The sequence below is a fragment of the Sorex fumeus genome, unplaced genomic scaffold (genome assembly GCF_029834395.1).
Source record: "Sorex fumeus unplaced genomic scaffold, SorFum_2.1 ptg000094l, whole genome shotgun sequence".
Lineage (NCBI taxonomy): Eukaryota > Metazoa > Chordata > Mammalia > Eulipotyphla > Soricidae > Sorex > Sorex fumeus.
Genome location: NW_026606151.1, coordinates 19,677,494 through 19,704,527, shown reverse-complemented (window position 1 = coordinate 19,704,527; position 27,034 = coordinate 19,677,494). Strand labels below are relative to the sequence as shown.

Genomic DNA, 27,034 nt, shown 5'->3' with positions numbered 1-27,034 from the left:
AGATGTCATAAAAAGATGTCCTGATAAGATGTCGCGCAGCTGCAAATGCGGCCGCGCTGTTCCGGGAGCTATATTTTATAGTCTCTGAGTCTTGGCCGTTGATGGGATTACACAGTGCCAGGGGGCCAGGTGGTGGGTGTGACCCCCGCCTACTGGAATTTGGAGGATCTGGGTGGAGGATGCTCGGCTCCAATCCGAGTAGGCTGGGAGATCTTGGCCCCAGAACCCGCATGGATTTGTCCCTCTGCCAGTACCTTCCTGTGTGCGGAGAGTGGTCTCAGCATGGTGGTGGCTGGTCCTGGAGGTTTTCGAAGACCTCCAGCCGAAGTCATCAGTTAAGTCAAACAAAATTAAAAAAGATTTTTGATATGAAAAAAGTACTTTTAAAAATATGAATTCTAATAAAAAATGTGAACAATCCTGTTAACAAAAGCTGTCAGGAATACTTGAAATTGTTTCATTATAGAAGTTACTAGCACAGAGTGAATACATCAGCTTTTTTTTACGTACTGAAGCAACATCCTATTTCAGTTTTACCTTGATCTAGCCACTGGAAGCCTTTCACTGTAGATCAAGTGTGATCCCTTCAATGTGAAGTCCTGGGGGAGGACTCACATGTCTGGTCACTGTCTGCACTTACTCTCTCACCGGAGCTGCAGCTCAGATTAGTGACCACATGTGAGTGGTTGGCAGAATCAAGTCCTCTTGATGTTCTTTATGTAGAGGAGAGAGATGTCATCTGAGCTCCTGAGAATGAACGTCTTCAAGGCAACCAGAGGGACAATGTCTCCTTTCAGTTAACCTTTCGTGACCTGAGAGAATAAGAATTCAAAGAGCAGCCAGGAGAATGGGTGGTTCGGATGCGAGCATTGTTCCTGGAGAATCAGGAGGTGACTTAGTCTCCTCTTGAGGTTCAGGGTGACCGGAAGAGAGAATGTTGGCAGCTCCAGGATGTAGAGAGGTGTGGAACAATGGGGATGGCCTAGTCTGTGGGGTACACTGGCTTCTGGTCCCCCAGAGTCCACCAGGGAGGACCTCACATGCAGAGACAGGGGAACCTGGTCAGTAGCTCGACTGTCCTGCTCCCAAGGCTGCCAGCTACTTTTGATTTGGGCATGTGCTCCAAACCCACAGTGGAGAGTTGGTGGGAAGGCGAGTAAAGGAAGGATAAAGCATAACAACAAATTTTCCCTCCAACACACAGTCCTGAGATGAAAAAGTAGGATTCAGCTGAAGTTACTAGAAAGGCAATTTCTCTCTAATCATAGGGCTCTTCTCTTAGACACAGGAGAATCTCCATAGGAACTTTCATCAAAGGCCAGTTACTTCCTTTGAGGGGCTCTGTGGTCTGGGGAGAAAACTCTCCCCTCCTCTGAGCCCTGAGGGTTGACTATGGGGCCTTCAAGTGCCTCACATCCCTGAGAGGAGAAGTGGAGTCTCTTGAAAGTGAAAGCAAAAGGTGAAGAGAACAAGGAAGCAAAGTCCAGCCCTGACACACACACACACACACACACACACACACACACACACACACATACACACAGCATAATGCAGCCTGGACTGTCAGTACCTTCTCCACACAGCAGACAGCACAAGCTTCTTCCCTGATGTCTCCTCTGTAGCTGAGATTCACTCAGGCCTGGCAAGGAAGTTCACTGCCACTGAATTAAAAGCAGACAGGAAACCACTGTGGGGTGGGGAGGCAGAGCCCTGTAGGGTAGGGGCAGGAAATGAAAGAAGTTGCCAGTGGGTTTCCTGCTGAGTTTGCCCTTAAGTTAGGGGACAGGTACTTGAAGACCCTCTCGAACAGTAAGAGGGAGGACAAGTCATAACCGGGAAACTGTTCTGTGTCCTCAGTTTGAGTCTAAGCAGGAACCACAGCTCAGCTCCCAGACTCTGACTTCAGATCTTGGCACTTTTTGCCACAAAGGCCCAGGGGTATCCAGGATTCTTCCTGGTTAGCTTTTCTTTGCTCCTCTAGGTTCCTGATTCTTTGAAGGAGCCCAGGAGGATGTGGGGAAGTGGGTGTGGCCATGACAGGGCTCTGGGCATCAGGCACGGGCCCACTCCAGCCCCTCCCCCTGTCTCTTCTCTCTGTCCTTCCTCCTCACTGTCCTTCTGCAGGACTCAGTGCTCAGGACAGCACAGGAACAACTAATGGACAGAGGGAGTGTTGTCAGCTGAGAGCCACCACTCTGTGCTGTGGGGAAATGCTGTAGGTCTGCTGTGGAGCCTGTAATGGATCAGCCACAGTGGGGGGGCACTCCACGAAGTACTCTGAGATGAGTCTAGTGATGCTCAGAGGAACTATATGTAGAGCCAGAAATTAAATTGGCATCAGCCACATATGGGATCAGAGCCTTAGCTCCTGTTTACTCTTGCTTAGGTCTTTGTTCTTAGTTCTGGAAAAAAAAGTCTTTATGTTGTTTCTCTTGTGCCTGAGCCAGAGAACATTTTCACCAATCACTTAATCACTTAACTTCCCATTAGTCGTCAATTCTCTCGAGCGGGCGCCAGTAATCCATGACATTGGCAACTATCTCGCGATCTGCCTATTGTCTGTCATCTACAAGTTGTTCATTCTACTAATCCTAAATAGGATTGGCAGAACACTAGATGAAGGACAACCATGCGGGCAAACCGGGTTCCGCAAAGGAATCAGCACCATTGACCATATCCACACGATAACTAAGTTCATTGAGGTTTCTCGGGAATTCAAGATGCTGCTTTGTTTAATGTTCATTGATTTAAAGAAGGCCTTTGATTCTGTTGAGATGGAAGTGGTCATTGAAGCCCTAGCCAATCAGGGCATTCAAACCCAATACATCAAGATCCTCCATGAGCTGTATTGTGGATTCACTACCAGGATCTCACCATTCTACAAAGAAGTGATTTTCACCAATAGTGAATTCGAATTCCTCTGTCACTACAGCCTGCCAGTAGTATCCTCCCTCCAGTCTTTTTTGATATGTGACACTCTCAGTAGTGGGAGATGATATTGTGATATTGTAATATTGTTTTTGTTTTCTTTACATTTATTTATTTATTTTTATTAGTGAAACACCATGAGGTAGTTATTGACTTACAAATTTTTGTGCTTGGGTTTCAGTTATACAATGATCAAGTACCCTTCCCTCCACCAGCGCCCATCTCCACTACCATGGGTCCCAGCGAACCTCCCACCACCCAAACCCCCATCCCACCCTGCCTCTGGGGCAGGGCATTCCATTTTGTTTTCTCTCTCTCCTTTTGGGTCCTGTGGTTTACAAGAGAAGCATTGAGTGCAATCATGTTTGGTCTATAGTCTACTTTCACCATGCTTCTCCTATCCTGGGAGGATCCTCCCAACACCCTTTATTTGGTGCTCCCTTCTCTATCTGAGTTTCCTTTTCCCCTAGCACATGTGGCTGGCCTCCAAGTCATGGAGCAAAATTCCTGGTACTAACGTCGGCCACTTCTTTGTGTTAGTCTCCTATTTTGTTACTTTATGTTCCCCAGATGAATGCAATCTTTCTGTGTCTATCCCATTCTTTCTGACTCATTTCGCTTAACATGATACTTTCCATGTTGTACCACTTGTATGGTTTTGATTTTCTTTTTGATAAAAGGTCACAAAGAACACTTTTTCCTAAGTGTGTTGGCTGACCACATGAACACTTGAGGGGAATGTCTATTAATCATCTTCCCCTATTTTTGATGGGATGATTTATTGTCTTTGTTATTGAGCTTTGTGTATTCTTTATTTATCTGGCTCTGCACTCAGCAAACCCTACTGGTGGGCTCAACGGGTGCAGGATATCAAACCAGTGTTGGAGACCACAGCAATAGTACATTGGTTAGAGTGCTCGCCTTGCAAATGATCAACCCAGGTTCTTTACCAGCCTACCAAATTGTTCTCTGATCATCATCCGAATATTCACCTTGAGAAATAAACAATCAAACCGTTGGATTGACTCCATACAAAGCATAGGTTTGCGTGGCATTTTTCTTTTAAAATTCTACCATTCAATGCCTTATATGTCTTTAATATTAACCCCTTATCAGATGAGTGTTGAGTAAATACTTTTTCCCATTCCATAGGCCATCTTTGTATCTTGGACATAGTTTTCTTTGAGGTGCAGGAGCTTCTTAGTTGAATGTAGTCCCATTTGTTTATCCTCACTTCCACTTGCTTGGTCAGTGGTGTTTCAACCTTATGGATGCTTTAGTTTCAATGTCATTGAGAATTCTGCCTACATTTCCTGTATGTACCTAATGAATTCAGGTCTGGTATTGAGGTTTTAATCCCTTTTGATTTGACGTTTGCACATGGCATGAAAGAAAGTTTGAGTTCCGCTCGGAATTCAAGATGCGTGCTGAAAGTAGACTATAGACCGAACACGATGGCCACTCAAAACCTCTATTGCAAACTACAATACCCTAAAGGAAAGAGTGAGCAAAAGGGAATTCCCTGCCACAGAGATGTGGTGGTGTGTGGGGGGGATAGGGTGGGAGGTGTGAGGGCTACTGGAATCATTGGTGGTGGAGAATGGGCACTGGTTGAGGGATGGGTACTCGATCATTGTATGATTGAAACCCAAGCACAAAAGTCTGTAAGTCTACAACTGTACCTCATGGTGTTTCACTAATTAAAAAAAGTTTGAGTTCAAATTTTTTACATGTAGCTGTCCAGTTTTTCAAGCACCACTTGTTGAAGAGACTTTCCTTATTCCATTTCATATTTCTTGCTCCTTTATCAATGATCAAGTGATCATAATTTTGAGGCACTGTGTCAGGATATTCTACTCAATTCCATTGATCTGAGGGCCTGTCTTTATTAATTACCACTGCTTTCTAGTTCTGTTTAATTACTACAGCTTTCTAGTACAGTTTGAAGTCACCCATCTACTTTATCCCAAGTATTTCTTTATCTGTTTATGGGGACTTATTGTTCCATATGAAATTCAGGAGTTTTTTATTTGAAAATTGCTGTGGGTATACTAATGGGGACTGCGTTGAATCTGTATGATGCTTTGGGGGAAGATTGTCATTTTGGTGATGCTAATCCTCCCAATCCATAAGCAGGGCATGTGTCTCCATTTCTTCATGTCGTCTTTTATCTCTTGAAGTAGTGTTCTGTAGTTTTCTTTGTAAAGGTTTTTCACTGCTATAGTTAAACTGATTCTGAGGTATTTGACTTTCAGAGACACTATTGTGAACAGAATTTTTTTGTTAAATATCTCACTTCTATTTCATTATTTGTATATAGAAAAGTCATGGACTTTTGTATATTGATTTTGTAACCTGATAAAGTATAGGATAACACTGTTTTGTTCTCCCTCAGGTTGCTTACATTTATCAGGTCACATCCATCCCGGGGCACTGAACTTTTATTATAAATTAATATTGCCTTTCTCCTCTCCTTATGTCTTTTGAATAGTTTACCTTAAAGCAATGTCCTTTCTGTATGGGCACAGGAAGACAGTTAATATTATAATTTGTAACTTGGGAGTTGATTGACTCCAAATAATATTTACCCCTGAGAATCTGCTGTCTTGACTCAGTTGCCCTTAGTTCCTAGCACCCCAAAAGCAGGGTCCCAACGAGGAACTGAATGGACCCAGGGAAAGCTGTGAGCTACCCTGGCATCGAAATGGGCCAGGCCAAAGCGCCACAATACTCAACTATAAGTTGAGGACATGATCATGGACAAATGCTGTCATGATCCAAAAGTAATGACAAGACTAGGACCCTGCTGGGGCTAGGAAGATTAACCTGGCCTGATGACTGTGGAATGTATAGTGAGATGTTCTCAGAAAGAACCAAACTAAGTTTTTATCTCTTAATGTGCTCATACAGAATGAAATTGCTAGAACTATTAGAAGTAGATTTATTACAACTATTTAAGTAGATTATTAACTGAGGGAAGAACACATCCTTGTTGGGATCCCACCTTTGAGCGGATCTCCTAGAAATCTAGAGTAATCTCTTTAGAAGAGATTTTATCCTTGAGTTAATCTCCTGGAGGAGTGGTCTTACCTCACTTTGTTGATTTGTTAATGTTCAACCCACCTTTGCGTCACCCCTTAAGTGATTGCTATATAAACTAAGACTGTAGGCCCAGGTGGGAGAGATCCAGAGTCACAGTGAGAGGGACTCAAGCTTGAGAGAGAGAACAGCCGTCCTGATCCAGGCCACACACAAGGCTCAAGAGCACCGAACACGGTGGGTTAGAAAGAGCTGTCCAGAGAGGCTGTGAACACACAACCTTCTGCGTGCTAAGATTTTACGTTAAAACCCTATAAAAGTCTATGGCTTCTAGGAACTCTCTCTCTCTCTTTTTTTTTTCTTTGATGATAGAGCTTAAAAAGTATTGAGTCACCATGAATGAAGAAATTTAGTGATGTTTGGAGAAAGAGCTGTATTGGCAACAAGTCACCATGTGGCAGATTTACAAGCCTTACAAGCAGCAATCTTACCTTTAAGGTCACAAGAAGAGGTTTTTTGTTTGATTGGTTTGGGTGTTTTTCTGGCTTTTATGTTTTTGGCCACACAATGCAGAGTTCAGAGTTTACTCCTTGCTGCAGTCAGTCCATTTTCTTCTATGAGAAATCGTAGAATATAATATAATTATAGAATAGAATATAGTCGTAGAATAGAATAGAATAGAATATTGAGACAGAAATAAGAAATAAGACTATTCTGTCTCTAACTAAAATCTGTAATATCTGTATCAGAAGGAAAATAGACAAAATCATAGATTGAGATTAAAGACCTATAATTTTACCCAGGTCACAATCACATGATAATCCTATGGATTTTAAATATAAACTCTAATTTCTTATAATAGATAATAATATTTTATGGAAATTAGTAACACACAATAAATCTTTGATCAACATACATGAAAACTGCGTGATCACAGTTGAAAATAACAGGAAAATAACATGATAAACTTAAGTGTGATCCTGAGTATATAAAGCAATTTTCAAAATTAATGTAACAGTGGAATGTTTTGTGCTTTTTTTTTTTAGGGAGTGGCAATCCCACTGCTGGCGATACTCAGGGGTTACTTCTGACTGAAAACTCAGGAAATACTGGTGATGCTCAGGGGACCATATAGGATGCTTGAGATCAAACCTGGGTTGACCACGTGCAAGGCAAGAGTCCTAACTTCTTTACTATCACCTTAGCCCCTAGAATGTTAATGTCTCTAGTTACCACTTGGAAAGTGTCAGTCACTCACTGTTTTATATACAAGGAGTTGAACTGATTTCCCACTAACTTAAATTTCCTATGCAGAAATATTTCCTGTACTGGATGTTCTCGATGTTCCTTTATCCACTTTTCCCATCTGGCTCTCTCCCTGAAAAACTGACCGCTGTGGACACATCACCCCGGCCCTCTTCCCTATCTCTCTCTGCTATTTCAACTAATGGGAAGCAGAGGAGAAGGCCCTGGGGCACAAAGCAACTGAGTAGCAGTGTGTAGTAGACATGGCCCTCCCAAGCTGACTGGCAGGCTCTGCTTTCCTCTCCCCTGTCACACTCTCCCACCCTCACAGCGCTCTCTACCTGCCACTTGAGGCACAGGCCAATGACGTTTGTGTACCCGTTTCTGCCTTGGGTGCTGGACTATTCCTTGTTCTCTACCCTACTTCTCATCTTTATAAATTATCCCTCAATTAAAATCCCTACAACTTGTCCTCATGATGAGCCTGATGAAAAAATGAGTTGGGTTTCAGTTGACATTACCTAAATGATGGAGAAAATTCAAAGTGCCAATCTGAAAAAAATGAAGAAATGTAAACCATGCCAAAGAAATACAATAGTGGGTAAGGTTCTTACCTTGATCTGGGCTGACCCAGCTTTGATTCCCTGAACTACATATGGTCTCGCTAAGTACCACCAGGAATGATCATTGAGCATGCATGGAACATGCATGCTGAAAGTAGACTATGGACTGAACATGATTGCCAATCAATACCTCTATTGCAAACCACAATACACAAAAGGAGAGAACAAAAGGGAATGCCCTGCCACAGAGGGGGGGGGGGTGGGATGGCAGAGGGCAATGGGAGTGTGGTGGGAGGGATACTGGGATACCAATGGGTGGTGGAGAATGGGCACGGGTGGAGGGATGGGTACTCGATCATTGTATAACTGAAACCCAGGCACAAACATTTGCAAGTCTACAACTGTACTTCAATGTAGGATAACATTGATTTTGTCCTTTCTCCCTTGCCACAAGGAGGTTAGTTTTATCAGGTTACACCCATCACAGTACTCCCGAGTCCCTACCATTCCTTTGTTTAACTGTAACCTCTTTTATATACTCTCCTCCCCAAGCAGTTAATCAGCTTTTCCCCCTAATCAGACTTTGTTAATTTGTAAGGTCAGATCCTTCTAGGACACTGAACTTTTATTGTAAGCTAATATTGCCATTCTCCTCTCTTTATATCAATTGAATAGTTTACTTTAAAGCAATGCCCTTTTTGGTGTTGGGAGGATCCTCCCAGGAGGGGAGATGCATGTTGAGAGTAGACAATAGACCGAACATGATTGCCACACAATGCCTCTTTTGCAAACCACAGAACCCAAAAGGAGAGAGAGAACAAAAGGGAATACCCTACCACAGAGGCAGGGTGTGATTGGGAAAGTGTTGAATGGGAGGGATAGTGGGATCAGTGGTGGTGGAGAATGGGCACTGGTGGAGCGATGGGTACTCGAACATTGTATAATTGAAACCCAAGCACAAAAATTAGTAAGTCTACAACTGTACCTCAGGGTGTTTCACTAATAATTTTTTTTTTAAAAAAAGCAATGCCCTTTTTATATGGATACAGAAAGACAGTTAATATTATGCTTTTGTGACGTGGAATTGAATTTGCTTCGAATATTACTCACTCCAGGGCATGTGCTTTCTCGACTTAAGCCTCCGTTGCTCTTAGTTCCTAGCACCCCAAAAGCAGAGTTCGATGAGGGACTGAACGGATCCAGAGCAAGTTGTGAGCTACCCTCACACTGAAATGGGCCAGGCCAAAGTGCCATGATTCTTAACTATAAGTTAAGGCTTGATGATGGACAGATGCTGTCATGATCCAAAAGTAACGATGAGACTATGACCCTGCTAGGGACAGGAAAGACTAATCTGGCCTGAGCACTGTAGTCTGAGATCTAGATGACTGCCCAGGAGAGCAATTCTATAATCTTAATGTATCTCTTACTATGTTCACATAAAAGGATTAAAATTATGAATGCCTATACATTTCTTGGACAAGGAGAGGAGAATCACCCACGGGATTCCATTGTTGATGGGACATTCTGCCATATGAGAATCTTTCCTAGAAGCGGCTTCCCCTGAGGGAAAGAACTTTACCCCTATTGAGTGCGACCACACCTATGTGTAAGTCCCAACCCCTCACGCGTGGAGATTTAACTAGATGGTAAGAGGGGGCTGTGGATCCAGATTTGAGAGCCAGGTCAGAAGGAGAAAGGGGATCCAGTATCCAGAGCCAGGAGGAGAAAGAAGGGGGATCAAGAAGGAGAGTGAAGTAGCTTGGTGGGGGAGAAGCAGAGAAAGAGATAGGAGAGAGAGAGAGAGAGAGAGAGAGAGAGAGAGAGAGAGGAGAGAGAGAGAGAGAGGTGAATGGAGATGAGATTGGAATAAACTGCAACTGACACCAACCAACCTGGCCCTCCTTTCCTTCCTTTGCCTGACCATCACCATTGACCTCCCTGAGTTGGGGGAAGTGGTGTGAAACTACCGAAATGGGCGACAGGAGAGATAAAATGTTGCTGCTGTGTGCGCCTTTTTGTGTTTACACACCTCATGGTGTTTCACTAATAATAAATAAATAAACACTTTTTAAAGTCCCTTAATTAAAATCCCTATTATTTGTCCTAATCACGAGTCTGACTCAAAAATAAGTTGAGTTTTAGTTGATATTACCAACGCTATGGAAATATTCTAAGTGTCAATGTGAAGAAACTTAAAAAAATTTAAATCACTTGCAGCACTTTCCATAATAATCACTTCCCTTTCTTGCATTACACTGATCACTTGACTTCCCGTTAATCGTCTATTAGCTCAAGAAGGCGCCAATAACATCTCCATTTGTCCCTGTCACGTGCTAGTGTGGCCCAATAGCATCTGTTCACTCTAGGAACATGAAGAGCCTCAAACCGATCTTTCATGATCTTGATGAAGAAGTCTGACCATCTGGTAGGTGGGCAGCCACGTGGTCTTTTGACATCCCGTGGAATCCAGTAGGTAACAGCTCTAGTCCAGCAGTCATCTTTAAATCTCATTACATGACCAGCCCATCTGATTTTTGACACCTTGGCAAAAGAGACAGCAAACGAGACAGCGTCCCTGAATCTTGATCGCTGACGGATGTCGGAACTCCGGATTTTTTCCTCTCATTTGAGTGAAACGTGATATTCCAAGCATAGCTCTTTCAATTTCTCTTTGGGAGACCCGAATACCGTTCTCATCCTGTTTGCATAGGGCCCAGGTCTCTGAGGCATATGTTAATTCAGGAAGAACAGTGAAATCAAAGAGATGTGCCCAGAGCCGGAGGTTCTTCGTCCTCTTAGCTATTTCTTCGACGCTCTTGAAGGCGTTCCAAGCCGCTCTCTACCTCCTGTGCAACTCGGGTGCAAGGTCATTTGACATGTTGACCTCTCGACCTAGGTACACATAACTGTTGCATTTGGAGATGGTCATTCCGTTGAGAGTGAATGGGGCATCAGGAACAAGGCTGTTTCTCATAAACATTGTCTTCATAAGATTCAGCTGTAGTCCTACCTTTCCACATTCACAGTCGAAGTTGGCCAGCATTTGTGCCACTTGGCTGATGTTTGGTGTTATTAAAACAATGTCATCAGCATAGCGGAGGTGGTGTAGTTGCCAACCATCTATCTTCACTCCCATTTCTTCCCATTCCAGTCGTCACATGATGTTCTCGAGGGTGGCACTGAAGAGTTTCGGTGAAATGGTATCACCCTGCCTAACCCCTCTCTTGACATCGATGATTACTTCTTGTAGAATGGTGAGATCTTGGTAGTGAACCCGCAATACAGTTCACGGAGGATCTTGATGTATTGAGCTTGAATGCCCTGATTGGCTAGGACTTCAATGACCACTTCCATCTCAACAGAATCAAAGGTCTTCTTTAAATCAATGAACGTTAGACAGAGCGGCATCTTGAACTCCTGAGAAACCTCAATGAGCTTGGTTATCGTGTGGATATGGTCAATGGTGCTGAATCCTTTGCGGATCCCGGCTTGCTCGCAATGTCGTCCTTCATCTAGTGTTCTGCCAATCCTATTTAGGATGACTCGAGTGAACAACTTGTAGATGACAGACAATAGGCAGATCGGGCGATAGTTGCCAAGACTGACGCACGACTGAAGACCCACAGAACAAGGTAAGCGGAACTCTCTGAGACCTTGGACTCCAGGCTCAATGGGCCCAGGGACAGAGATTCTCTGCTTGCTTCCACCAACCACAGATGATAAAGGGATTATAATCAGGAGCCCCACCCTACCCTGCTCTGTCTGCTTCCACCAACCACCAGACACATCATAAGATACTAAGTACCCATCTTCCGGAATTGCCATACCATATTTGATAGGGTTCAAATGTGGTAACACCTATGAGGGCGATTAGAGGTCGCCCCAAAAGCCTCTATCCCTCTCAGAAAGACTGGCAAGCTACAGAGAGTATTCCACCCGCACAGCAGAGCCTGGCAAGCTATCCATTGTGTATTCGATATGCCCAAACCAGTAATTACAATGGGACTCATTCACCTGACCCTGAAGGCTTCATTACACTGAGAGTTAAATAAAATATTAATAGGGGATTCTTAAATCAACATACCTTGAAAGCGCTTTAATTTTTTTCTGAAAGTAAAGTAGCATGGCAGGGATAAATTAGCTTTACTAAAGTAAAGCTCAGAGACATTGCACACTGTATGCACATCCAAAGAAACATCCTGTGGTGTTTCCATATCGATAGCTGAATTCCTAGAATAAGCAGAGATCAGAGATTGCTTCAGTGGCTCATTCCATCCATGTCTTTATGCCCATGCCCCTCCCCTGCCCACACTGATGATATGGGGCACTCACGACTCAAGGTCTCTTTTATATCCTGTAGAGAAACAAAAGTAAAGGTGTGTGTAGGGATATCTGAACTTCATGGAGAATGGCATGTGGGGAAGTTCTCAATAAACAATCTTTCATATATGTAAGGTACGGGATTTCAAGGGAGGGAACGAACCAAGATTTCAGTGTACAGTGTAAGTTCATTCCAGTTGAGACACACCACTGAACCCCTATCTGTAGACACTGAATGGATTTCAAATAGGATGGTGCTCACCTAAGTCCTTTGGTGCTTCACATTACTGTCTCTTTATCAAACTCTCAGCCATCTGTCTTCTTCACAGGAGTCTGTGGGGAACTTTGGTGTCTGTAAATGCATCAACCTATGGCATTTGACAAAGGGATCAGAAGGATTCCCAGGGTACTACTTGCTTTTAATGATGTGATTTCCTTAGATTGAGTTTGTATTGGACACTACTTATCATAAAAGGTCTGAGTCCTGAGTCTATGCAGAATCTCTGTGGCTGAGATGCTTACGTGTTGATAGCAGGTACCACACGATGGTGGGACAGTCGTACTCTAGTCATAAACTATGAGATCACCTCAAGTTCTGTTATGCAACTAGAAAAAACTCCAGGCAGCAGATGATACAAGATGCAGGAGCAAGGTGTCCTGTCAATCAGACAAGTGCAAAATTTAATAAAATACACATGACCAAAAGTTTGTATGTTTGATCCAGAGTGAGAGTGCATAGCAGCAAACAGTAAATGGCTCTGGGCATATTTTTGTGTGAAGAACTTCAGAAGGGTAATGAGCTCAAGAGATGAGGCCCAAGGATGGAAGCAGGTGAAGGTGACTTACCAGTCAAAGCCAGGGGGCAGGGGATGCAGAAACTATAAAACCCAGCTCCCGGAAGAGAACAGTGCAGAGTCTCCTGCACCTGTGCCTGGCTGTCCTTGCCCGGGCCCCTTGTACGGGGAAAGGTTGAGTTTTCCTCCCCACCTCGAACAGAGCTCCAGCAGCCAAAGACCTCCAGAACCAGCCACCACCATGCTGAGACCACTCTCCACACTCATGAAGGTACCGGCAGAGGAACAAAGGCACGCAGGTCTTGGGGCAGAGATCTCCAAGCCTGTTCGGATCAGGGGCTGAGTATCCTCCACCCAGATCCTCCACCTTCCAGTGGGCAGGGGTCACACCCACCATCTGACCCCCAGCACCATGTAATCCCATCAACAGCCAAGAAATATCATGAAAATACAAAATTATTTCAGAATTGGTTCTGCAAATTCAGTGTGCAGATATCAACTTTGTACTATTTCCATCATTGAAGAACTGTCAAAACCCTGTTTTACTCTGGATATGGCAAACCACCTGCGATGTATTCAATATGCCAAACAAAGTAACAACAAAATCTCCAATGGAGATGTTATTGGGCCCGCTCGAGCAAATCGATGAACAACAGGAGGGCCTTTTACCTTTTACCTTTACCTTGTCTCTATGTGAAGCATCTCACTCGAAGTCAGTTGTGATGTTTCCATTACCTTTCACTGGGCAGGACCGTCTAGGTTGGTCACTGTCTGCACTGACGCTCTCATTCAGGGCTGCATCTCAGATTATTCACCAATATGGCAATGATCACAGGAGTCTCTACCCTTCTCATGCTTTTGCTGATATAATTGCAGCTTTCCTTATTCCTTCCCACTGAGTTCATATGGTACCAAACAAGCAGAGAGAACCCGAACCTCCTGAGCTCCTGTCACCCTGCTCACTGGCCTGTCAGGTTATCTTGGAACTTCAAGATCTGAAATCATGGAGAGGGAAGGAGAGGAGACACGCTATGCAAAACATGCACTGCGATAACTATATCTAGCTTTATTCCATTATTGTGCACACTCATTTTCTTTTGTGTTACTGCCTAAATGTACATTACTTGAACACAGTTTTTATGCAATACAAATCTTTGAGATGACATTCTAGATATAGGTAAATAGCCGGGAAGAAAGAAGATCCAATTTCTTGGATTCATCAAGAACTTCCCATGCTGGTTTAACTAGGAGGAGGCTTTTCCTTTTTCTCGAACATTTCAGGAAGTCTGGAGCAAAGAAAAACATGAATAAGCCTCAAAATAAGGTCTGAGAGCATGAGAGAAGGAGGCCTTTGGGAAGGTGTAGATTTGAGAACCAAGAGTAGCATTGTAGAAGGATATGATCCCAGCGTCACAGTCTAGAAAAATCCCTATAACTTCAGGCCGATTCCTCAGAAGAATGAAGGTTGGGGGAAAAGTAAGGGCCGAACAACCCTTGCCCTTTCTCTGTCTGATGGCCCAGAATCCAGACTGAGGCTCTCGTACTATGTCAATGTCCCTTGGCGCATTTTCCAGACAAACGCCCACAGCCCCCTCTGCTCCTGCTCCCATCTCCACTTCAAAGTAATGTCTTCCTGAGGTGAAGCGCTCATGGCCCAGCATGCAGATGATGTCATTCCATCTTTCAGAAGTTTGAGATTCCATTAAGTATCGTGGGTAAATTGTAGTTTTCTCTTCATTTAATCGAATCAATAACTTTTGATTTCTGATATCTGGATCAGGAGACACATTGACTGGAAAAAGAGAAAAAAAGACAAAAAACTTGATTTGGTTTTTTTCTTTCTTTTTTTTTTTTTTTTTTTTTGAGGCGAGGCCACACCAGGCAGTGCCAGGGCTTACTACTGTGCTTAGGAATCACTGCTGGCAGTGTACTATTTGGGATGCTTGGAATTCCGTGGTGTGCCAGGCAAGCACTCTATCATTGTACTATGTTCCAGCTTCAAAAAACTTGCTTTGTATGTTTGTTTTTTATTTGGAAGCCATGTTCAGTGGTACTCAGGGCTTAGAGATTACTCCGGGTGGGCTGGCGGGAACAAATTATGGGTACTCTATCCCGATCTCTGCTCCACTAGACTTGCTTGTTCTTCTTTTTTTCTTCTTCTTCTTCTTTTTTTTTTTTTTTTGGATCACAACCTATTATGCTCAGGGGTTACTCCTGGCTCTGTGCTCACAAAAGAATCCTGGCTGTGCTCGGGGCACCAGGGGGGATTCCTGAGATCAAAACTGGGTTGACTGCGAGCAAGGCAAATAGCCTACCCCCAGATTTAAATCTGACCCCCAGATTTATTTTTTAAAGGAAAAAACCTTTTTTATTTATTCATTGCAGTTTATTGAGCTAAGGATAACAGCTTTGGGTATTCAATGCTTAACTCCAAACCCACCACTACTGTCAGTGTTCTTCCTAACATGTGTTAATATTTAGAATATTTTATAAAATAAAGCTAGTCTATTTCATACCAAAGTTCTGTTCTTATTATCTAAGAATCATTTTGAGTTTCAGTTTGCAAAATCCGTGTAATCTCTATGTGTGTCACTAGAGACTATTGGGAAAGACTGAGTGAACTAAATAAAATTTTTATTAAAATGTCTCATTAATAGGAAGTACCTGAGTAATAATAGTTATTTCTCATTAATGGAAACTCCGTGAGTAATAAAAGTACCTAGTAATATATAACCATCATCCTTATCTCTAGCTTATAAAACCTAAGAATATAATCAATCAGAATTTACATGGGCTCTGTCATTTCCAAAACCCATTATCTTCTTGAGAAATTATGGAATATTGAAACAGAAATAAGACTATTCCATCTCTAACTAGCAACTACAAATTCTGCATCAGAAAATTTAAAAAAGACAACTAATAACATAGATTGTGATTAAAGACCTAGAATTCTCCCAGGACACAAACATATATAGTTCCATGGATATTAGAGCTTACTCTAATCTCTTATGTTAAATAACAGTATTCTATAAAAATTATCAAAATTTAATAAACCTAGGGTCAATATACATGAAAGCTACATGATCATCCTTGACAAAAATAGAAAAATATATGATAAACTTAAGTGTGTCTTTGAATGTAAAATCAAAAATTTAAAGTTAAATGTATCAATAGAATATTTTGTTTCATGGTTTTTGGGGGCCACACCCGGCAATGCTCAGGGGTGACTTCTGGCTCTAACTCAGCACTTACTTCTGATTGCACTTAGGGGACCTGGTGATCGAACCTAGGACTGTGTACAAGACAAACATCAAACCAGGTATTATGACTCTGAGCACTAGGATGTTAATCACTCTTGTAACCACTCAAAAAAAAATCAACCACTCACTGTGTTACCAAGTTAAGCACAAGGAGTTGGATTTTTTTCCAGGTAACTTAAATCCGCTCTGTGGAAATACTTCCTGTACTGGATGTTCTCAGTGTTCCTCAAATCCCTGCTTGTCTTTATCCACTTTTCCCACTTGTCTCTCTTCCTGAACGATGGACCTCTGTGAACACATCACCTGGGCTCTCTTTCCTATCTCTCTCTACCTATTTCGAGGGACTGCATGGAACCAGGGCAAGAAGGAAGCTATGTGCTACCCTGGCATCGAGTTAGACCTGGCAAATCAACCAACTTGGCCCTTCTTTCCTCCTTCCGTCTGTCCCATGACAGGGTCCGCCCCGGTTGAACGAGTGTCCTGGACCCACCCCTAACACTGGCGGCTAGGGGAAGAGCCGTTGGTGCCTGTCCATGGCTTTCCCCTGGAGATATTATACATCTGGTATCCCTGGAGCAAGCATGAACTACCAACTAAAGGTAAGGATAGCGTTTGGTGCACCCCAACTCTAGAAAATGAGTGGGAGAATAGGAATATTTAGTGTGCTGGGTTGATAGCACAGTGAGTAGTGCATTTGCCTTGCACAGGGCCATCCTGGGTCTGATTCCTCCATCCCTATCAGAGAGCTCAGCAAGTTACAGAGAGTATCCTTCCCAAACTGCAGAACCTGGAGAGCTCCCTGTGGTGTATTCATATGCCAAAAACAGTAACATCATCAGGGAGGTGCAGATCAAAACAACAATGAGATATCATCTCACACCACAGAGACTTGCCGACATCCAAAAAAACAAAAGCAAACATTGGTGTGAATGTGGAGAGTAAGGGACACTCCTTCACTGCTGGTGGGAATGCCGACTGGTTCAGCCCTTTTGGAAAACAGTTATGACAATTCTCACAAAATTAGAAATTGAGCTCCCATTTGACCCAGCAATACCACTCCTGGGAGTATACCCCAGAGAGGCAAAAAGTACAGTGGAAATGACATCGGCACTTGTATGTTCATACTGCACATACATCACAATAGCCAAAATCTGGAAAAAACCCAAGTGCCTAAGATCAGATGCCTGGTTAAAGAAACTTTGTTACATATACACAATGGAATACTATGCAGCTGTTAGAAAAGATGAAGTCATGAAATTTGCACACAAGTGGTTCTACGTGGAAAGTGTCATGCTAAGTGAAATGAGTCAAAAAGAGAGGAACAGACATAGAAAGTCTGCACTCATCTGGTGAATAAAAAGTAACAGAAGTAACAGAATGGGAGACGAACACCCAAGAATAGTTGATAATAGTACCAGGAGGTCTGCTCCTCAGGTTGGAAGCTGGCAGCAGATGTTTGTGAAAAGGCAACTTAGATAGAGAAGGGAACACCAAGTAAAGAGTGTTTGGAGGACAACCCCCAAGATGCGAGATGCGTGCTGAAAGTAGACTTTAGACCAAACACGATGGTCAGTCAATACCTCTATTGCAAACCACAACATCCTAAGGAAAAGATAGATCCAAAGGGAATGTCCTGGCACAGAGGTGGGGCAGGGTGGGGTAGATGGTTTGGGGGGCTGGGAGGCCTACTGGGATCATTGGTGGTGCAGAATGGGCACTGGTGAGGGATGCGTACTCAATCATTGTATAACTGAAACCCAAGCACGAAAGTTTGTAAGTGTACAACTGTACATCATGGAGTTTCACTAATAAAAAAAATTGAAAAAAAAAAACCAGAAAGAGTAACAAGTCTGACAATGGAGACGTTACTGGTGCCCGCTCAACAAATCGATGAACAACAAAATGACAGTGCTACAGTGCTGCAAGGCTCTGCTTATGTCAACTAACTGGAAGCTGAGGAGAAGGCTCTGGGGCACGAAGCAACTAAGCAGCATTGTGAAGGACATATGTCCCTCCCTTGCTGACTGGCAGGCTCTGCATTCCTCTCCCCTGTCACACTCTCCCACCCTCACAGCGCCTTCTACCTGCCACTTAAGGCCCAGGCCAATGATGGTTGTGTACCCATTCCTGCCTTGGGTGCTGGACTATTCCTAGTTCTCTACCCTACTTCTCATCTTTAAAATAATCCCTTTAGTTGTTGCGAGGTTCCTCTCAGGATGGAAAATGTGTGATGAGAGTAGACTATAGACCGGAGAGTATTGCTACTCAACGTCTCTTTTGCAAACCACAGCACTCAAAAGGAGAGAGATAACAAAAGAGAATGCCCTGCCATAGAGGTAGGGTGGGATGGGGGGATGAATGTGGGAGGGATACTGGGACTGGTGGTGGTGGAGAATGGGCACTGGTGGAGGGATGGGTATTCGAACATTGCATAACTGAAACCCAAGCACAAAAATTTTTAAGTCTACAACTGCACCTCATGGAGTTTCACTAATAAAAATTTAAGGAAAAAAATAAATAAAATAATCCCTTTATTATAAGGATTCTTTTCAACCAGTTCTTATCATTAGTCTGAGTCACAAATGAGTTCGATTTCAGTTGCTATTACCTAAACGATTGGGAAAATTCCAACCTGTCAATTTGAAGGAAGTTAAAAAGATATTAAATAGTGCCAGTGAGTTACAGTACTAAGATGCTTGCCTCAAACTGGGCTGTCTGAGGTTGGATTCCGTGTACCACATATGGTTCACTGAGCACTATTAGGAGTGATCATTGAACATAAAGCAAGGGAGAACCCAAAGGCAAAGTCAGATGCCAATTCATAATTTATTTTTTAAACCTAAATAAATATATATAACTTTTAAAAAAAACTATAAATTGTACCATATACACTATTTTCTTTGATGATAATAGAAGGTGCTTAAAGATAAATCATTGAGAGATTAATTCAACCCTTTAAAATATTTAGAAATAGAAGACTTTTTTAATTATATTATGAACATTTGCAAAATTGAATAACAATTATACATGCGAAAGTACACACTGTGCTAAGGCAGAATTTTGTGGGAGGGACTACAAAATAGGTTCAAGGGCCCAGTCATTCCAGTCCAACTGGACCAGCTGATCAGTACAAGGCCCTAGGGTGCCATAAAGGGGAGCTTCAGCCTTGGGACTACCTAGATATTCTGAACATGAAGCATGCACTCAGCCCATTGAGCTTTCTCTCTGTTCCTTAGATTAAGTTTGATTTTAGAGTAAAGTATTTTTTTTAAAAAGCTTTCTCTTTCCTAAACTTTTGGGTTTCATAAGATATTACAGAAACATAGAAAATAATGATTAAAGAGAATTATAGACGGAGAAATCTCAGCTTTGGGATTAGTAAAATGTGTTACTGGGTTATGATCCTTATATCACTTGCACCCCTATAATAATCACCTAACATTATTGCATTACACTGAGAGTTAAATAAAATATTAACAAGGAATTCTTTGTTTTTTTTTTATTTTATTGAATCACCATTAGATAGTTACAAGCTTTCATGTTGGGGTAACAATCAAACAATGATCAAACACCCATCCTTCCACTAGTGCACATAACCCACCACCAATATCCCCACTATACTCCCCTTTCGCACCCTCCCCCTGCCTCCATGGCAGACATGACTCCCTCCTCCAACCATCTTTTTTTAGTGATCCCTTCTCTTCTCCAGCTGCTCATGAGGCAGGCTTCCAGCTATGGAACAATCTATCTGTCCCTTATATCTACTATTCTTAGATCTCAGCCTCATGTTATGTTGTTTTATACTTCAAAAATGACTGCAGTCCTTCTATAAAAAGGGATTCTTAAATAAACATACCTTGATGGCACTTTAAAATTTTTCTCACACTTAACTGAAGCTCAGAGACACTGCTCACAGTATGCAGTTCCAAAGAAACATCCTCTGGTGTTTCTAGATTGATAGCTGAGACCCTAGAATAAACAGTGAAAAGAAGTTTCTTCAGTGGCTCCTTCCATCCATGTCTCTATGCCCATGCCCCTCCCCTGCCCACACTCTTTCTGTTTGAGTACACGGAGCTTAGGTTTATCGGAATCGCACTCATCACAGTGCTCCCGAGTCACTCCCATTACTTTGTCTGTAACCTCTTCTATGCTCTCTTCCCCAACCAATTTGTAAGGTCTCATCCTTCTTAGACACTGAAGCTGTACTGTAAGTTAATATTGTTTTTCTCCTCTCCTTATGTCTTTGAGCAGTTTACTTTAATGCAATGTCCTTTTGTATGGATACAGGAAAACAATTTATTAATATGCTCAGTAATTTAGGAATTGATTGGCTTTGAATATTATTCACTCCTGGGCATCTGCCTTCTCAACTTAAGCCTCAGTTGCCCTCACTTCCTAGCACCCCAAGGGCAGGGTCCCGACGTGGGACTGGATGGAACCAGGGCAAACCGGTAAGTTATGTGCTACCCTGGCATCGCGATGGGCCAGGCCAAGGTGCCACGATTCTTAACTATAAGTTAAGAGGTTGGTCATAGGCAAATGATGTCATGATCCAATAGAAACGACGAGACTAGGGCCCTGCTGCTAGGAATAGGAAAGATATCTGGCCTGAGCACTGCAGTCTGAGATCGAGATGGCCCTAGGAGAGCAATTCTATAAGCCCAAAGTATTTCTTACTGTGTCCATACAAAATGATTAATATTATGTATGCTTATATGTTGGTTGGACAAGGAGAGGAGAAACACGTCCTAGAAGCAGTTTCCTGTGTGTCCTGACTAGCTTGGATGACACTGCCTTTCTGGAGATGTAGATTCCAAGTTCTAGCAGACTGGTCTTTGCTGTGCTAAGTGCTTGTAGCTTGTGAAAAGGTGAGGCCAGGATTACTGGCCAGCATATGTAAGGAAACAATGTATGTTTGCTGCCTCAATGTTCTTTCTGTAACTCCTTTTGATGACATCATTATATTGCGCCCTTTAGAGGTACTATGATCTATATAAGGGAGATTTCAGGGCTCTCTGGGGGGACACGTGCATCAGAGAACCTGGGAAGATGGGGCTGACGACAGAAGCTGAGAGAACAAAGGCGCACGTGCTCGGGAATTCCTGAGGCCTCCATGACATACATCTCTTCCATGTAATAAACGGCTGCTAAGACCAACCAGCTTCGCCTCGTTTCCTTCCTTCGCCTGACCATCGCCATCGACCTCCCTGGAGTGGGGAAACGGCCAGACCGCCGGCCTTTTATTTTTTGTGTGTTTACACACTTTCCATGGGCACTCACCTGCTCAGGGTGTCTTTTATACCCTGTAGAGAAACACTGAACAAAGGTGAGTGCAGGTACATCTCACCTACATGAAGCTTGGGATGCAGGGTAGTTCTCTATAAACACTCCTACCAGGGAAGCAAGGAAAGTGATTCCATGGGAGGGAATGGACTCACAAATACAAGGGTAAATTCATTCCTGTTGAGGCACAGCAATGAACCCCTAAAAAGACAATAATGGATTTGTAATAGGATAATTCCATCCTGAGTCCCTTGGGGATGCACATGACTACTTGTTTATCAACCTCTGCTGATTTCGTCACTGAGGTTGTGGTGAGCTTTCCTGTCTGAAAACATATCAACCCACAGCTATTGGGAAAGTGGTCAGAAGGATGCCCAGGGTACCGCTTCCTTTCAATGATGTGATTTCCTTAGAATGATCCCACATTGGACACTGCTTATCAAAAAGGTCTGAGTCCAAAGTCCATGCAGAGCCCCTGTGACTGAGATGCTTAGGTGTTGATAGCAGGTGCCACATGATGGTAGAACTGTCATACTACAATCATAAACTATGGTATAACCTCCAAATCTGTTAGGGAACTAAAAAAAACATTCAAGCATTGGTGTAGCCAATATTGAAGAGTAAGGTGCCCTGTGAATCAGACACAATGTAAAAAATAACGAAAAACAGAAAAGAACCAAAGATTCTATGTGTAATCCACAGAGAAGTGCATAGTAGTAAACGGCAATTAGCTCTGGCCAAGTTTCCATGTGAGGAACTTCAAAACAGTAAAGAACTCAAGAGATGTGGGCCAAGGATGGAAGAGGGTGAAGCTGAGTTATCGGTCAGGGCCAGGGGAATAAAACAGTGAGTATGGGGATAATGGGTGGGGACACCCAGAAACATTCTGGGTTGATGTGTTTGCAGACAGCTCAGTTGCCTGTCTGCAATGACTATAAAAACCATACTATACCCCTAAGCTCCCCACCCTCTCCTTTCCAACACCCCCCCCCCCCCACACACACACACACATGCACAAATAGTGCATCTGATGCAGGGATTCAGACTCAGAGCACATTTGGTGCAAGAAATAAGGAAGTATGATTTATGGTTCCAATATGCACAAGTGCCTAAACTCAAGGACTGGGGCAAGGAGTCATGGTGAGTCACTCAAACTGTGAAGGACAAGGGACAGTGCTGCTGAGTACAGCAAAGTCTTGGTAGTCACTGGTTGCAGCATAGACTTAGCCCCACTGATTCCCTGTGCTAATGATGGATATACGTGAGTCTTAGATTTACTATCCTAACCTGCACAAAAGCAGAACCTCACCCCTAACTCTCACAGCTCATGAGACACGATAAAGAGCAAGAAGCAAACCAAAATTAATGGGTGAAGACAAATGTCTAGAAAGCTCCCAAGAAACCAAGCTCATTTTCTGAGCTAAGAACTTCAAAGTGAAAATTATAAGGTTGAATGAATGAAGGAAGGCAATAGAAAAGGTCTTTAACAAAGCAAGAGAGAGTATTAGTCAGGGAGAATCTTAGCTTAAATAAGTAAACTTAAAAGTTCTTTGGTCTATAGTCTACTTTCAGCATGGTTCTCCCATCCTGGGAGGATCCCCCCAACACCTTTATTTGCTGTTCCCTTCTCTATCTGAGCTCCCTTTTCCTCTAGCATGTGTGATTGGCCTGCAAGCCATGGAGTAAAATTCCTGGTACTAATCTCGGCCATTCTTGGGTGTTAGTCTCCTATTTTATTACTTTATGTTCCCCAGACAAGATTGTCACCCATTGCCTCTTTTGCAAACCACAACACCCAATAAGAGAGAGAGAACAAAAGGGAATGCCCTGCCACAGAGGTAGGATGGGATGGGGGATGGGGGGTGGGAAGATACTGGGATCCGTGGTGGTGGGAAATGGGCACTGGTTGAGGGATGGGTATTTGATCATTGTATAATTGAAACCCCCAAGCACAAAAATTTGTAAGTCTACAACTGTACCTCATAATGTTTCACTAAAAAAAAAAGTTCTTTGGAAGGGGCTGGAGCGATAGTACAGTGGGTAGGGCATTTTCCTTGCATGCTGTGAACCTGGGTTCGATTCCCAGCATCCCATATGATCCCCTGATCATAGCCAGGAGTAATTCCTGAGTGCAGAGCCAGGAGTAACCCCTAAGCATTGCCAGGTGTGACCCAAAAAGCAAAAAAAAAGAAGTTCTTTGAAAGGTTTCAGCAATTAAGTGACAGATGTCAAAAAGCAAGTCAAATAAGAAAATAAGACTTAGAAAACCATCAATTAAGTAGAAGAAGAAAAAAGCAAAAAAATTATGGAAGGGATATCAGAGTATTATGGGATAATTATAATAGGAACAGCAACCAAATTAAAGGAGACCTTGAGGGGGCTGATAGTACAGCAAGTAGGATGTTTGCCTTGCACACCACCTGCACTGGTTCGATCCCTGGCACCCCAGGAGTGATCCCTGAGAACGCAGAGAGAAGCAAGCTCTTTATGCCATTTATGGCCCCCCAAAAACAGCGAAAAAAAAGAGGCTTTGAGGAAAAGGAGAGTGAGCATGCGAGCAAGTGTTTCAAGAAATTATAGCTGTCTCTTACTCATCAAAGCCATGTTCTCCCTTGAACACTTTGAACACATATCTCACGTGTCTCTATATATTATTAGCTTCTGTGTTCTCTTTTAAACACATTTATGTTCTCTCTTGAACACATTTGTCCACTTTCTGTGCTCTCATATCTTTCTAGTAAGTTTGAATAAAAAACTACCTTTCTTTGCTGAAAAAATAGAAAAAGAAAAGAAATTATAGCTGATAACTTCCAATTTCTGAGGACTGACTACCACAACCAGATCCAATATGTTAATAGTTCCAATAGATCTAAGGAGTTCCAAGTAAAAATAGTCCAAATCAGAGAACTCTCAGACATACTGTAATTACAATGATAGAAGTCAAACATAGAAATAAAATCTCAAAAGCACCAAGATAACAATGAAACTTGTATAGAAGGAACTACCATAAGATTAAAATGAAATGTGTCAACTAGTAAAGTATGGTTTGACACAAGGAACTATTTGGATGAAACAAACATCCCAGTAAAAATACTCTATAATTTATGTCATAATTTAATCTTAAAGCATCAAAGAAAACAAAACCAAAGCTAAAGAAATTCATTACCATTTAACCAAATTTAGTAAAAACCACAAAGGGTTTATTTAAAAGGCAAAGAAATCCTAGTTGGAAATGGTAAAGGTAAAGGTAAAGGCCCTCCCGTTGATCGTCGATTTGCTCGAGCGGGCCCAGTAACGTCTCCATTGGAGACTTTGTTGTTACTGTGTCTGGCATATCGAATACTTTCGGTAGCTTGCCGGGCTCTCCGAGAGGGGTGGAGGAATTGAACTCGGGTCGGCCATGTTGGCCGCTTGTAAGGCGAACGCCCTACCCGTTGTGCTAATGAAAATATAAAGTGGAGGCAAACAAACAATCAATGGCATCTTTTATAAACACACAGATGCCTTGAAAGGAATAGGGAACATAGAGTCACAATATCACAGGAGACCACCAAAATTAAGAATTGAGCTCCCACAAAATCTATTTTCCAGTCTGAGTATCATTTCAAAGAGCACAACTACATTAATCTACATTAATTTTTAAAGGAATTTGCTTTCTCTGTGTTTGTTATACCACTATTTATATTGAACAAGAACTAGAATCATCCCAAATACCCCCAAAACACATAATGGATAAAGAAATTGTGGTCCACATACAATGAGATACTACTCAGATATAAGAAAATTGAAATCCAACAGTTCATTCATCTCAGCTAGAACTACAGGGTGTCATGCTGCACAAAGTGAGTTAAAAGGAAAAGGAGTCTGAACTGAGGAAGTAGACCTTCTAAATCCTCCATATTTCTCACCATCTGCTCTTACTAGCATGGGAGTAAGACATCTCCACTGTTTACTACAAGAGTTCATGCTCACCTGCAGAAAATTCCGTGCTGAGCACTGACATTTCTTATCCAGTTCCAGGATGCCGTTCTTGAGTTCCTCTACTTTGTTGTCCAGATAGGCTACATTATCCTGCAGTCTGCTCAACTTCTGCTCTTTTTCTTTCTCTAGTCTATGCATATAAAACTCCTCCTCCTGGTGCAGGAATGTGTGAAGATTCGTAAATTCAGAATGTATTCTTTCTTCCTCATGCTTTATTTTCTTCTATAAGGAAGAAAAGTGGTCAAAAATGAATGCAGACCAAATGTTCATTAATGGATAGATTCAGATCCAACATCAGTCACACACAGAAACAGTTGAAACTTATTCAGTAGAAATAAATAAGGAACATTTCATGTATAGTGCATTATGTATGAGTCATCTAGGCAGTGAGTAAAGCAAAGTAAATCAGAAATAGAAGGATGATATTATAGAACTCTACTTTTATGAAATAAGTCATATTCATAGAGACAGTGAATACCAGAAAATAGGAGGAAGAAACAATGAGGAGTAGGAAGAGAGTTTTAGTTTGGATGATGAACAAGTTTTGCAGGTGAATAAAGGCAATGGCTGCACAAGCATATGTACAAACACTTTCACAATGCTGTTCACTAAAAAAGTTAATAATTTGATTTTTATTTTATGCTTAGATACATGCATGCATACACAAATATACACACACACAGTTTCTCAGTTAGTGTGATGTTTCCTGAAGAATGCGCCATGTTAATGTCTGGGAAGCAGAAATTCAAAGATAGACAAAGTCTGTGTGTTTTCAAAAGGCCAGCGGTACTCTCTCTCTCTTGCCACCCACGTTCAGTGGTGTAGGGTTGTTTTCCCCACCCCGGGGAGGCCGCCAGCAAGGTAGGTGAAGGAATGAGGGCCAGGCTGGTCGGTATCAATGGTACTTTATTTCAATCTTCACTCTCCTTCTGCTCCTCTCTCTCAAGCCTGAGGCCCTCTCACTTCTCACTCTGCCTTCTGGAGCCACGCCCCCTCCAAGTTTACAGTCTTATTTTGTATAGCAATCACGTAGGGTGGTGACACAAAGTGGGTTGAACATTAACAAATCAACAAAGAGAGCTAAGACCACTCCTCCTGTATGAGCAACCCTGGCATCGAAATGGGACAGGCCAGGGGGCCAGAGTTGCTCATACAGGAGGAGTGGTCTTAACTCTCTTTGTTGATTTGTTAATGTTCAACCCACTTTGTTATCATACAGAAGTCGTCAAAATTAGATATGGTTCTGGGCTGGAGCGATAGCACAGCAGGTTGGGTGTTTTCCTTTCATGTGGCCAACCCGGGTCTGATTCTTCCATCCCTCTCGGAGAGCCAGTAAGCTACTGAGAGTATCCCACCTGCATGGCAAAGCCTGGAAAACCATGCAGACATATTCAATATACCAAAAACTGTAACAACAAGTCACACAATGGAGATGCTACTCGGAGATGTTACTCCTCCGAGGAGATTAACTCAAGGATAAAATCTCATCTAAAGAGACTATTCCAGATTAGTAGGAGATCTGCTCAAGGGTGGGACCCCAAGAGTGTGTGTTATTCCTTAGCTAGTAAACCACTTAAATAGTTGTAGTAAATCGCTTCTAATATTTCTAGCAGTATCA

General features: G+C 42.5%; 1 protein-coding gene across 2 annotated transcripts in view; it reads right to left on the bottom strand.

Moving 5' to 3' along the window:
* Positions 1 to 1,609: 1,609 nt before the first annotated feature.
* The window catches only part of LOC130040468 (E3 ubiquitin-protein ligase TRIM38-like), a 35,427-nt gene continuing 10,002 nt past the window's right edge, over positions 1,610 to 27,034 (bottom strand). Inside the window, exons 4-8 of one of the 2 annotated variants that reach the window (XR_008794995.1) lie at positions 25,408 to 25,638; positions 21,433 to 21,455; positions 20,009 to 20,121; positions 6,459 to 6,581; positions 1,610 to 1,710 (exon numbers count right to left, since the gene is read on the bottom strand). Coding sequence is in view for 1 of the 2 variants with exons in the window: in XM_056132550.1 (XP_055988525.1) it covers positions 14,170 to 14,684; positions 20,009 to 20,121; positions 21,433 to 21,455; positions 25,408 to 25,638 (882 nt within the window). In the remaining variant the exon portion in view is untranslated. Of the gene's footprint in view, positions 1,711 to 6,458; positions 6,582 to 13,978; positions 14,685 to 20,008; positions 20,122 to 21,432; positions 21,456 to 25,407; positions 25,639 to 27,034 lie in introns of those variants that run through there. The other variant, XM_056132550.1, reaches the window with a different exon arrangement.